This window comes from Mastigoproctus giganteus, chromosome 4 (genome assembly GCF_048544385.1).
Source record: "Mastigoproctus giganteus isolate SK-2022 chromosome 4, ASM4854438v1, whole genome shotgun sequence".
Classification (NCBI taxonomy): domain Eukaryota; kingdom Metazoa; phylum Arthropoda; class Arachnida; order Uropygi; family Thelyphonidae; genus Mastigoproctus; species Mastigoproctus giganteus.
The window spans coordinates 189,150,016-189,164,524 of record NC_143578.1 but is presented as its reverse complement, the minus strand read 5'-3'; the positions used below and the strand labels follow the sequence as shown (position 1 = coordinate 189,164,524).

At 39.0% G+C, this 14,509-nt stretch overlaps 1 protein-coding gene across 1 annotated transcript in view; it reads right to left on the bottom strand.

Moving 5' to 3' along the window:
- The window catches only part of LOC150087273 (TATA box-binding protein-associated factor RNA polymerase I subunit B-like), a 225,439-nt gene that overhangs the window by 154,596 nt on the left and 56,334 nt on the right, over positions 1-14,509 (bottom strand). The window contains exon 7 of the mRNA XM_090372433.1: positions 929-1,086. Coding sequence (XP_090228559.1) covers positions 929-1,086 — 158 coding nt within the window. The remainder of the gene's footprint in view (positions 1-928; positions 1,087-14,509) is intronic.

The window sequence follows — 14,509 nt, the reverse complement described above, 5'->3', positions numbered from 1 at the left end:
AAAGTAATGATGAACAAGTATGCCACAGAAAGGGATATAATGATTGAAGGAACAGTAATTGAAAAGGTGGAGTCATATACTTACCTGGGACAAGTCATTAGCTGTAATAATGATAAATGGCTGGAAGTCAAGAGAAGAATAAATTTTAGTTGAATAGCATTCAGGAAATATAGTCAAATACTGAGGAGCAATATCCCAATTTGTCTGAAACAAAATAATGAACCAATGTATACTCCCCACCATGACTTATGGAAGTGAAACTTGGGCACTCACCAAAAGAATGGAAGAGAAGCTGAGAACTACAGCGAAGAATGGAACGAATTATATTGGGAATCAGACTGTTAGATAAGAAGAGAAACACATGGATTAGGCAGCAAACTCAAGTAATGGACATTCTTATCAAAATTAAAGAACTAAAATGGTCTTGGGCAGGACACATAGCTCGAAGACATTATGACAGATGGACTAAGAAAATAACAGAATGGTACCCAAGAGAAGCTAGAAGAAAACCTGGAAGACAATGATGGAGATGGACAGATGAAATTCATGAGTTTGTGGGTAGTAAATGGATGGCCATTGCACAAAACAGAAGGAACTGGAAAGTTGCTGGAGAGGCCTTCATCCTGCGGTGGATTTAAAATGGCTGATGATGATGATGATTAAAGATATTTAGTAAAGGCCAAATCACACCTATATTCATTCTTCTCACCAGGTCCTCCTCAAATTTCTCCAGACTATCAAAACTTGATCACCATTCTAGGGAGGGTGGTCAGGTAATCAACAACATACTGAGAAAGCATAAGGGCTTATAAAGTTTTAACACAGAAAAAAAAAGTAAACAGGACAAATATTAAGGGAATACAAAAAAATAATTGATAGTTATAAATTTGATAAAAATAAAAAGTGTTATAAAATACTTAAAACCTACCTTATCAAGTCAGATAATAAAATTTCGTCCTGAATAAATAACAACCCCAAGTAGCAAAAGCATAATGTTTTGGTCAAATTCATTGAGTCAATGTGGCGTTCAGAAAATACAAAGCCCTTCTTTAAAAAATCTCCATATCGGTATTTTTTGTTTTCATTCTGAAAATTGGAAAAAAAAAAAATTTTTTTTTTTTTTTTTTTTTTTAATATTACACAGGTATCGGTGATTGCCTGTTAAACAAATCAGATAATGTACTTGTTACATTTCAAGATGCATTCAATTATCAAATAATATACTTCAGAGGTTAAAATTTCAAGAAAGTATTTATCAATACCAACACCATCTGATGGTGTTCATGTGATGGAAGGTAGGATTTGTGTAGTTAGTTCATTTGGGGAAGGGGGATACACAAGATGAACTCAATAGATTAATCATGTGCACTGTGGGGAGATTCACATGAGTTAACTTGGTCCAGAAGAACATTCCAAATAAATTCTGAATTCTGAAAAGGACTGGAGCTATTGCTGTTCTAATCTGATTCTGGGAAGGGGGTTAGGATCTGGAATCAGAATTGAGCTTAACTTTCTCAGGGACCAAAAAAACAGATCTGGCTTTTTCTTTTCAGGAAATGCATGAAAAAGTCATTTTAGCATTATTTGTATGATGCTAAAATTTATGGTACAATAAATTTATGGTACAACAATTCAGTCACTGAAGAAGTACCACAAAACTTCTGAAAGGTATCTGCATTTCTTTGCGAAATTAAAAAGATTTTTCTCTGTGCAGGTTGAAATGCTTTAGATTTTCATTATTATCCAAAATTGGTGTGTTACTCCAAGATTTCCTTCTTTCATAATACCTGAAGATCTGAAACTTGATTTCATTTATATTTAGATTTCAGGTAAATGATGGCAGGAGGGAGAGAATGAAGAAAAAATTGGACCTAAAATCTCACCAGAATCTACAAAACATACACTGAAAACATGGTGGATCCAATTTTTCCTTCAAGTAATGCCAATACACTTTCATTTATCTATATAAAAATTCCAGTGGAATCACAAGTGTATTAAAATCTTTACTGACCAATAAAACAAACTGTGAAAATAGTGTCAGTCTGACCTTTCCTTCTTCAGTAATGCTTGACCATCCAAAATTAATACAAGTAGTTCAGGAAAAAAAAAAAAGAAGGAAGCCTTTCTTTTTAAAAAAATCTCCACATAATTTTTATTTTTATTTTGATTCTAAAAGTTTATGTATTTTATTTTTTTAATATATTGCACTGGTAACAGCGAGCTGCTAAACAAGCCTAGCTTTCTATGGGACGGGATCAGAATTGATCTTGAAACCTTCCCAGGGATTTAATACCATAAATCTTGAAATTTTAGGGGGGGGGGGGAGGTGCTTCAGTAAAACTGGATCAATAGAAATTCAGCACCATATGGTGCCAAATTTCTACTGATCTAATTTTACTGAAATTCAGATGGCTTTTTCTAAAAGACCCAAATATAAAGCTTCACAAAGATCGGTCTACTAGAAGTTGTCACATGTGGACAGGCACTTTATGAACACAAGAAGACCCCAAAAAAAAAAAAAAAAAATCCCTATATACTTTTTACTGCATGCCAAAAATTCTACAATTTTAGCAAACATTGGTGGCTTCTGTCATATAAGAAATAAGATCTTTCTTTCTCTTATTCTAACTACTGTTAATTAAAATTTAGTCCTGCATGCTGAATTCATGTTATTTCCTTTCCACACAGATATATCTTACCTATGCTCTGATATTTATGCAATATATTCATTTATAACTGTATTCTGCCAAGAGGAGGGTCATATATATGTTCAACAACTACTTCTCTATATCTCCCTATCTTCAGCTCTCATCTTCATATTCCCCTACCCACCATCCTCCTCTCAATTCATCAATCTCTTGCTGGACCTCATCTCCTCAACTCTTCCTTCTATCACAATGTCTCAAGTCCCATGTGTCCAATCGAATTTCTTTTCCACTTTGTGATTATTTCAGTCAAAAATCTCTTCTTGCCCACCTTCTCAAAACCACTTCATTTCTCATTTTATCAACCAGTTTTTTTTAAAAAATGGAATAGTGGGAAGGTCTTTTATTAAAAAATATATATTTTAAAATATTATTTATTAATACTGAAAAAACCTAACAAACATCCAATTAGGTACTAATTAATGTGACTTTTGCTGCTGAACTTCTTGAGCAAGTCTCTCAACATCAGGCGAGTATGCCGTGATTTTCATCTTTAAACATGCTGAGAGACTCGCATTGTTCAGACAGTTTCTTGATTTATTTTTAATACAGCTCATGTTCGAAAATATTTGCCTGTAGAAATTCATCAAACCAAAAACTGAGAGAAGTCTACATGCAAATACAGTATTTTCAAATTTATATTGGACAATGCCCTTCAAGGTATTAAAATGGGGAGCTCATCAAGCTCTAAGCTACCAACTCAATGAAAGAGCTCACAAATGAGCATCAGGCAACACAGAGGCAAACCTCAGAGCAGAATGTGCCAGTCCCACAGGAGTTAGCTATTGTTGGTGACTTTTGTAAGGGAACTGGGAAATATACTGTGCAAAAAGGAAAGGTGGAATAGGTCCAGGTTATGTCTGAGCCATTTTTGATCTAATTAAAAAAAAAAGAGAATCCAAAGAGCCACACCTCAGCTCAAGCTAGGAGGAGGGGGAGGGGACTACGTGTCCGATAAGCTAGTCCACGCATCAAACAAAATTTTGTCTTGCTTTTTCAACTTGTCTATAACCGTCCATTTGTGTAGAATTGCACAGGCAACTGTTTGCCTCTGCAAATCCTATTCAGTTTTAAGGCATTTTAGTCTTGTACACCACATGTCCTTGATTTTTAAATCCTCTTAACTCCATTTTAACTTGTGCTTCATGTGGGCTAAAAGTTAAAGAGCGCAGTTACATGTTCAAAGAGCCACATGTAGCTCATGAGGTTGTCGACCCCTTCTCTAAAGGAACAAAGGGTGACATGTTGGCACTAATGACATTAAGAGTAGGGTATCTGAGGTCTTATTTAACAAGTACACAGCAATGTTTAAAAAAAATTGCAAATTAGGGTAAAATTTGAAAGCATCTGCAATTCTGCCACACACACACACACACACACACACACACACACACACACACACACACACACACACACAATAGAAGTGAATACGTGAAGAGAGCCTAGTCAATCAATTCGGCCCTTAAGGGAATGTGCAAAGCTCATGGGATACAATTTTTCTCAGCGTGGTCTGTGCTAGTTAACAGGAAAGATTGCTTCTACAGGAATGGGATACACTTAAAGAGAAAGGTTGCAAGAATATTTACTGATGCTATTTAGGCAGCATAGGTGGATTGAAAAAAATGCAAGTTTGGGGGGGGGGAGGAATACACAGTCTAACAGATTAACAACAGTCGCAGACAGTGAAAATTATTCTTATAGTGTTTCCACTGAAATGTGCAGCACCTTAGAAAAAAGGTGATGGAGACTAAGGTCTGCTGTGAGGCATCATGAAACAGGTAAATATATGGCCTGTGTTAGGGTAACAAGAGTAAGAACACGTGTGTGTGTGTGTGTGTGTGTGTGTGTGTGTGTGTGTGTGTGTGTGTGTGTGTGTGTGTGTGTGTGTGTGTGTGTGTGTGTGTGTGTGTGTACTTGCATACACACCAATGCTAGGAGTAGAGTAAATAAATTTGATAAGTTTGAAGTCCTGGTCAAATTATCAAATGAAGACAATGCGGGGATATCAGAGACATGGTGTCACTAGGATATAAAGTATGCAGAATTCGAATATGGGAGTACAATGCGTGCAGAAAGAATGAAGTGCATAGTGCTGATTGTCGGGTGGCACAGAAGGGTCCCATACCCCAAATCTGCACTTCATACTCTATGTTGCAGTACAAATGTAAAGGCCAGAGACAGAGTTAGTTTTAGTGTTAGTCTACGTAGTGTAGTGTTGGATTATGTTGTTCTATTGTTCCACTGGCCATTTAGCCACATAGGTCCCAAGTGGGGCCCACAGTGCCCATCCAACTTCTTTGGGGAGGCAGGCCAGGTATAGACAGGTCTCTGGCAGGGGTGAAACCTGGACAATGCCTGAGCTTGCCATGGAGGGCAAAACAATCTGGAAAGTGAAAAGGGAGTGAGGGGAAACAGATGAAGGTGAATGATAGGAAGACTTTCCACCTGGAAATAGGAAGTTAAAGTTATACAGGGGTACCCCTGTGGAAGAGCACAAAAAGGACAGACAGGATATTGGGGGGGGGGGGTATGCTGTTAATTAAGAAGCATATAAAATCTAAGGCAGTGTATCCACATGGGATGCAAACATTGCCTAACATGGGATGGCCAGTGCAATGTTGAGTCAGTTTGGTGTGACACACTGGGAAAGCAAAAATCACAGTACGAGTGTGCTATATGCCTAATAACTATGATGATTACAATAACCAACAGTAGAGAATAGAGTGGTCAGTTAATCAGATTATCTTATATTATAAAGTAGAGAATAGAACCAACAGTAGAGAACAGAGTGGCCAGTTAATCAGATTATCTTATATTATAAAGGGGAAGGGGATTTTAACTGGAATTTGTGGGTTGGTCACTCATGTAAACACTAGCAAGACTTTTGTGGATTTATTAAATGACCATTTTCTACAGCAGAATGTTAAGAAAGGCAATAAGAAGAGTAATATTCTTGATATGATTATCAGTTTTTTGATGTTTTTTGGTTTTTAGGAGCATTAGCAGCTTAGGCCATATTACTCTGGGATATGTGGTGGTCATTCCCTGACCTTTCCGCATCACCCGTATTTGGTGGTGACGGGCTCGAACCCCGGTCTAATCAAGAAGCGTGTGCTACGCACTGCTGCTCCTTCCCACCTGGCTACGGAGGCGCCGATATGATATGATTATCAGCAGTGATAATTCGTGCATTAAGAATCTGCAGGTAAAAGAACCACTAAATGGCAGTGATCACAGTATACTGATGGAATTTATTTAAAGATGTAACTACCACCAAGGATAAAGGAAAGGGTTTTTGCTTTTGTGAAGGTAACTAGAGTAGTCTTGGACAGTTTTTAAATTCTATTCAGTGGGCCCAACTGATGATGTTACCATCAGGAAATTCAAAATGGCTAGCATTCAAGGAAATAATCATAGAAGCTACTAAGCTTTTCATGCCAACTAAGAAATATCATTCAAGGCTTAGACCTAATTGGATACCAGATTACAGATATTGTAATTGGGTGCTCTGTAGTGCATGTTTCTGATTTAATAAAATAAAATAACCCTCTTTGATGTTTTTATTGTCTCCATGTTTTTTTCCGCTAATATTTTTCAACTTTAATTACACATCCATTATCACAATAATATTATGATAAGAATATATGTTTAGTCTTGAGTATACAATCAAACTGGATTGTGCCAAAGATACAATCCAGTTACTGCTCTGGTACAATAAATCCTAGGATTTTCCAGTTTGTGTTGGTAAAAGTCTGAAATATCAAACAGTGTTCCACATCAATGGTTCATTCACTTTTTTGTATTTTTAAACAAGAGCAGAGGGGAGATATAAGACATCTCCCATCGCAGCAAGACAGTCAAGTTAACGTATTTGCTATATTCAGAATATAGTGATTTTGCAACACAGACAGCCTTAGAGGATATAAGATATACAGCCTTGTTTAAAAACTGGAAAAGTGAATGAAGCAGGAAATTACCATTGCTTCCCTTTTCGCACCAACGACCTTTCAGGTGGAGGGAGGGGGTTATAATTTTATCAGCATAAACTGGAAAATATTAGGATAAGTTGTGTTAATTTTGATTTGTGGAATTCTTCTTATGTCCAAATTGTTTTAGAAGTACTTGTTTGGTTTTTTCAGGCAATATTTTGAGCATGTGCATTTGTGGCCACTCCTGCAGCTGCAAGAGGGCAGCATTTGATCTACAACCACTCGCGTGTTACCTTTTACAAGGAAAATCATGTCATCTGCAAAGGCCAGGCTTTCCACGGGGCCCAGATCCAAGGCCAGAAATTCGTCCAGAACAATGTTCCAGAAGAAAGGGCTAAGGACTGAACCCTGCAGGCAGCCTTTATTCACAGGGCGTGTCAATTCCTGGAACCTTGTGCATACTGAGACACTTCTGTCTGTAAGGTAGCTGTTTATTACCTTATAGAGGTTTTGTGGGGCATTTGCCTGGCGGCGTCTCCTAAGGACACTAGGCCAATAGAATGAGTCAAATGCACCAGCAAAGTCAGTGGAGATTGCCAGCATATATTTCTCCTCTGTGTTTTTAACTGTTGTCAGTAAGTGGTGCATGGCATCCTCCGTAGAGTTGCCCTGCTAAAAACCATACTGATTGTTGGAATGTAAACCTGCTTCTGTGTAATATTGGGCTAATCTGCTATATATTAGTCTTTCATATATTTTCCCTAGTGCAGGGAGTAGGGCTATTGGTCTATATGATTTGGGATCAGTAGGGAGTTTTTCAGGGTTTTTGAGAATTACCGTATTTCCCCATGTATAAGACGCACCTTAATTTTGGGGCCCGAAATTTGAAAAAAAAAGGTATTACATAAAGTTATTGAACTCAAGTTTTATTCATCATAAAATTTATACAACTCATCACTGTCAAAACTCCCACCCATTAGCTTGATCTCACCTGTGTCTGATGATGAATCACTGTCGTCATATATTGCCTCGTCCTCAGTTCCATCTATCCCGTCCACCAAATACGGAGGATTCGGAAAGGTCAGGGAATGACCATCGCATATCCCGGAGCAATATGACCTTAGTTGCTAATGCTCCTAAAAAAACCAAATAACAAACAACAACAGTTCCATCTATGGCATTTCAAATGCCACACTTCTTAAATGACTTAACAACGATCTCAATCTTGATATTATCCCAGAATCTTTTCACCTAGGTACAAACTTCTCCTATGGTTGGTTTCTTCGCTCTTCCTGCTGGTGTCAAATTGTCCCCAGAAGACTTCATCCATTGGTTCCATTCGTCTCTCATGTCAGCTGTGAAGGGTTTGTTAACGCACTTGATGTCAATCAAGTGGTGGGAGCTGGGATGTCAAGGTATGATGGCAAATTTTGTTTTTTGCTCTGCAGCAATCTTCTTTGTATTTTTTGTTATGTGTGCCCTGAACTGATCAAGCACCAATAGGGAGGTTTGCGTAAGAGCCCACTTGGTCTCCTGCTCCAAACTTTCTTAAAACAGATCTTCATCCCATCCTGTTCCATCCAACCCTTGTCATGAACATGGACAATCACTCCTCGAGGAATGTCTTCTTTTGGCATTGTTTTGCGTTTGAAAATCAGCATAGGCGGCAGCTTGGTTCCGTCGGCACAATAAGCTAGAACAACTGTATAATGGCTCTTTTCATGTCCACTTGTCTTCACAAGTTTTCACCCCCCCCCCTTATTATCAACAGTTCTGTTACTTGGGACATCAAATTGAAGGGGGACTTTGTCCATATTTGCAATCTGTCCCAACTCAAACTGATGTCTTCCGACATTGAATGACAAAACAATGAAATTCAAGGACCTTGTGCTCATAGCTTTCAGGTATCTTTTGGGGAAGTCTGGTGCGTGTACGCAAGCTTAGTCCATTCCATTTCATGAACCTGAAGCACGAATTGTGTCTTCCTTTGAAATCAGTAACTTCTTTTTCATCAGCAATTCTTCTTGCCTCATGCTGAACCATCTTTATAGAAACAGGAATTCCAATTGCCCTTTGCTCCTCAATCTATATCTTCAATTCCCTCTCTAAATTAGGCCATTTTTCTGACTTGCCTCTAATGGCCTTCTTCTGCTGTGGCGTTTTCAGTAGGGTTTCTTCTTCCCGTAGCCAGTCTCGGATTGTTTTCTCAGTTGGAGGAGGACCAAACTTATGTTCAGCAGCACGATTTCCATTCACTTTTGCAAACTGGATCACTTTTAACTTGAATTCAGCACTGTATGAAAATCTTTTCTGAGCCATTTCTGGGCAGAACGTGGCAAAACGTACCCTAATATACCGGTAACAAGTGCGAAACAATGAGCGCAAAGACAACAAGTGCAAAAAAGCGGGAAATGCAAGTAAAAAAAATCTACAACCACAGTATAAGATGCACCCAGTTTTTAGACCCCAAATTTTTCAAAAAAAGGTGCGTCTTATACATGGGGAAATAAGGTAATCTTAACACTGCTTTTTTCCATATTTTTGGGAACATACCGTCTGTCATACAGTTATTATATAGTGCTATTAATTTGCCTGGTGCTAAGTTTTTGATATCTCAACCTCAAAGAGGTCAAAACCTGGGCATTTATTGTTTTTGGTTTTAGATAGTGCTATTTGTAAGTCTTGTAAGTCAAAGATTCAATATTGGCATTGTCATATTCAGTGTTTTCTTTTATAATGTCCAGCTGGGTGGGGGAGAGATCCCCAGTTTCAGTTTGAATAATGGGAGCCAGACGTGTTCAAAGCTGCTAAGTGGATTTTTCTTATTTATTGATTTGAAATTACTGTTTTTCTAAAACTTTTGATTTAAATTTAGTAGTATAGCAGCATTATTTTGTGATTTTCTGATTAATCAGGTGTATTTATTCTTTACTCGGCCCAGTAATTGCGTAAAAGTATCGGTAAGGGTATCAAATCCACGTGTTACAAGTTGCAGCTCCGCTGAACGAGAAGTTTTTTAGCCATGTTTAGCCGCTTCATTGGCCATTTTTCACATCAAATTATTTTCTAAAGTGGCTTATAGACCTAGTCAGGATCGTTGGTTTATTCTGAATTGAGACAGCGAGATTTGGAAGTTAATTAATACTTAAGTGTCCGTGGCTTGCTGCCTTTGTTATATTCCGAACTAGATAGCGATAGTATAGTATAATATTGTCAATTAATCAGTAAAATCTATTAAACTTGTTAAACTTCGTTGTCAATTAAATTGTACTTTTAACTAATTATATACAACGACTTAGATTACAAACGTAACATAATTAATTAATACATAACTTGATACGGAAGTTATATAAAGGGAACTCATAGATAATTAATACTTGATACTAAAAATATATATATACCGTTATAACTGTGTTGGGATACAAGTTTAGAGTTATGATTTTGTACTGAAATTGAAATTAAATCAAAATCATGACTCAGACCAGAGCAGCAAAGCAAAAGGTTCAAACTAATGGGAGTGCTGTGGCTCAGAGGAGAACTGAGGGCAGCAGTTGCCCTCTGAATCACAGCCTTTTAAAATGCACTGCTTGCATGATGTTTGTGGGGCAATCAGGCACGGGACATGATATTGCCATAGGGAGTCTTTGTGTGTGCGCGATGCAAGGAGTGTAACGAAATCAGGCAACAAATCAGCGTTGTTATGGGCCTATATGAGAGCTTGAAGTACAGGGTGGATGACCTCGAAGAAACTAAATTGAGGGGCCCATCAAGCTCTCAGCTGCCCACATCAACGCCAGAGCTTGCACTTGTTCATCACGCAACACAGCGGCAACCCCCAAGGCAGAATGCGCTGGTCCCACAGGAACTAGTAGTTGTTGGTGACTCTATTGTCAGGGAAACGGGGAACATGCTTTGTAAAAAGGATAGATGAAACAGGACCAGGGTATGTCTGCCAGGGGCAAAGGTTGATGATGTTGTAGAGCAGATATCATCTTTTAAGGACACAAAAGGTGACACACAAAGTAGTGGTGACTCTATTGTCAGGGAAACGGGGAACATGTTTTGTAAAAAGGATAGGTGAAACAGGACCAGGGTATGTCTGCCAGGGGCAAAGGTTGATGATGTTGTAGGGCGGATAAGGACACAAAAGGTGATATAGTTGTACACGTTGGCACTAATGATATCAAGAGTAGGAGACTGGCAGAATTACTTAAAAAGTACAGGTCACTGTTGAAAAAAAGCCATGAATTAGGGCTGAATTTGAAAGTGTCTGCAATTCTGCCCAGACACGATAGGAGGGAGTATATGATGAGAGCCTCGTCGATCAATTCGGCCCTGGAAAGATAGTACAATGCTGAAGGGATAGAATTTTTTTCAGCCTGGTCTGCACTTGTCAGGAGAGACTGCTTCTACAGGGATGGGATACACTTAAATAGAAAGGGTGAAAGAATATTTGCTGATGCTATCGAGGCAGTGTTAGGTGGGTCAGGAAACTGCTAGCTTGGGGGATACAAAGATTAATAGATTAACAGTAGCCACTGGCAGAGGTGAAAAGTGATTCTTGCACTGCTTCTATTGGAATGAGCACAAGCCTGAAAAACAAGATGCAGGATATTTCAGAGACTGCTGGGAGTCATTGCGGTACAAGTAAACACATGGGTTGTGTTAGGGTAGTTAAGAATAGAAACAGGTGCATGTATACTTGTGTGTACACCAATGCTAGGAGTTTGGTAAATAAATTTGATGAATTTGAGGTATTGCTCAACGTATCAAAAGCGGATATTGTTGGGATATCAGAGACGAGGTTTCACACAGATATAAGGAAAGCAGAACTGGAATTTGGGGAGTACAACATCTACAGAAAGGATAGGAAGGGAGGAGGGGTTATGCTATTAGTTAAGAAATACATAAAATCCAAGGAAGTGAAGCCAGTCAACATCGCTGGACAGTGCAGTGTTGAGTCAGTTTGGTGTGACATAAGCATTGGGAGATCAAAATTGAGAGTAGGAGTGTGCTATAGGCCTAATGACTCTGATGAGTATAATAAGAAACTGTACAGGGAAATAGAGTGAGCCAGTACATCAGGGAGTCTTATAATGGGGGATTTTAATTTCCCAGATATTGACTGGAATTTGTGGGTTGGTCACTCCCAAACTAGCAAGGCTTTTGTGGATTTATTGGATGATTGTTTTCTACATCAGCATGTTCGGGAGGCAACTAGAGGGAGTAATACTCTTGATTTGATTATCAGTAGTGATTCCTCATGCATTAAGAATCTTCAGATAAAGGAACCACTAGGTGGCAGTGATCACAGTGTGCTGAAGTAGGATTTACTCAAAGAGGTAACTACCATCAGGGGTAAAGGGAAGGGTTATTGCTTTCGTAAAGGCGACTACGATGGTCTGAGACAGTATTTAAATTCTGTACAGTGGGACCAACTGAAGATGTTACCAACAGCAAATTCAAAATGAGAAGCATTCTAAGAACTTATCTTGGAAACTACTAGGGCTTTACATAACAACTAAGAAATATTGTTCAAGGTTTAGGCCTAAATGGATGTCAGATGAACTAATGAGACATACGGCAGAGAAGAAAACTGCATGGGATACATATAAATTAACACGTGACACGGAAGCCTATGACAGATACAAGTTGATCTGTAACCAAGTTACAAATTAGGTTAGGCAGGCAAAGGCAGATTACGAGAAATCTTTGGCAAGGGATGCAAAGAAAAACAGCAAAGAGTTCTTTAATTATGTAAACTCTAGAAGGAAGAGGATGAATCAGATTGGTCCACTTGATATCGATGGGTCAACTGTTGATGATCCTGCTCAGGTAGCTAACAAACCAGATGAATATTTTGCATTGGCATTCACACACGAAGAGTTATTCAGCGAGGGGAATGCCAGAGGTGTATTCAACTCTGGTAGTAAGCTAGAGAATCTTTTAATAACTGAGAGTAAAGTGGAGGAGAAATTGTTGAAGATAAACACAAGAAAGGCACCTGGAGTGGATGGGATCTATCCAGTTATATTAAAGGAGGCAGCAAAGGAAGTAAGAAAACCCTTAGCCATAATTATGAGAGCTTCCTTGGACTCAGGGGAGGTACCCACAGACTGGAGATGTGCAAATGTGACCCCAATTCACAAAAGAGGATCAAAGGCCGACACAAGTAATTATAGACCTGTGAGTTTAACTTCTGTTCCAAGAAAATTAGAGGCACTGGTTAAAGAAGACTGCAAAATCATCTAGACAAGACTTCAGTTATAGCTCGGACATAGCATGGTTTTGTTAAGGGGAAGTCTTGCCTGACCAATTTGATTGGATACTATGATGCAGTCACAAAAGAACTGCTGGCACTGGAGGCAAATTGCTTCTATGGATAAAGGGGTGGTTGAGGGGGAGAAGACAATGTGGTAATCAATGTACACTGCTCATCGTGGGCTAATGTTATTAGTGGAGTCCCTCAGGGTTCAGTGTTTGGTCCATTACTGTTTTCTGTATTTATAAATGATATTGATGATGGTATATCAAGCTTAATGTCTAAGTTTTCAGACAATACAAAGGTTGGCAGGGTTGTCAAGGACACTACTGACACTATGTTGCTGCAAAAGGATCTGGAAAGATTGAGCAGATTGGCTGAGAGGTGGCAAATGAAGTTTAACATTGACAAATGTAAAGTACTACATATGGGAAACAGCAACCCCAGAGCAACGTATCAACTCTGTGGACTACACTGACAGTGGTAGAGAATGAAAAGGACCTGGGGGTAATTGTGCAGGCAGATATGAAGTTCTCTGAGCAGTGCAGACGGGCTGCAAGTGTAGCTCATGGTGTCTTGTTAATGATATACAGGAATTTTTCTAGCAGGGGTAAGGAGGTGATTATTCCATTGTATAAGGCAATGGTCAGGCCACACCTTGAGTATTGTATACAGGTCTGGAGGCCTCATTTCAGGAAGGATGTAGAGCTGCTGGAACGAGTACAGAGAAGGGCAACAAGATTAGTGAATGGAACAAAGGGGTACTCTTACGAAGAAAGGCTTAAGTTTTGCAAATTACAGTGTCTGGAGACTAGGCACCAGCGAGGTGATCTGATAGAGGTATATAAAGCCTTGAATGGTTTGAGCATGCTCAATGCTGATGGGATTCTTCCTCTTGCTCAGAATAATCACCTGAGAGGGCATAAATTCAAATTGAGGAAAGACAGATGTAGGAGAGACGTGCGGAAATTTGCCTTTAGCCATCGGGTAGTTGGTTGGTGGAACAGACTTCCATCTCTTGTCGTGGAATTTGATAGCCTAAATAAATTTAAGGCTCAGCTGGACAAGTAATTCGAACAAACGGAGGGGTGAAGTAGAAGTGGGTTTTTTTTTTTTTTTTTTGGCTGATGTTGCATAAGCTTGCTTTCTTGCATCATATGCCTCTACTAATGCTAATGCTGTCTAGGATGTTATTTACAGAGTCCGTTCAATACAGGGGTTGGGGTTCCATCTGGTTTGACAGTAGTTTCTAAGACATCTCCTCCTGGCAGCTTGTTGGTCACTATTCTGTAGACAACTCCCCAAGGGTTATTGTTTCCAGTGGTTCCCACCAAGTGCCTCCAGCATTCCTTTTTCTTGTCCCTTATGAGGACTGTATACTGATTCCTGAGAGTTCTATAAGAATCTCTCAGAGAATCCAACTCATTTTGTGGCCAAGATGTTCTGGCTCTTTGAAAATTTATCCTCGCCTGGTGCACCTTTCTCCTGAGTATAGGGACATCGGGTATAGGGTATCCTGAGTATAGGGACATCGGGACTCAAGCGGAAATGCCTGCGGACATTTCTGGTGTGAGTCATGACTTCATCATTTGTATAGCCTGTGGCATGTATTC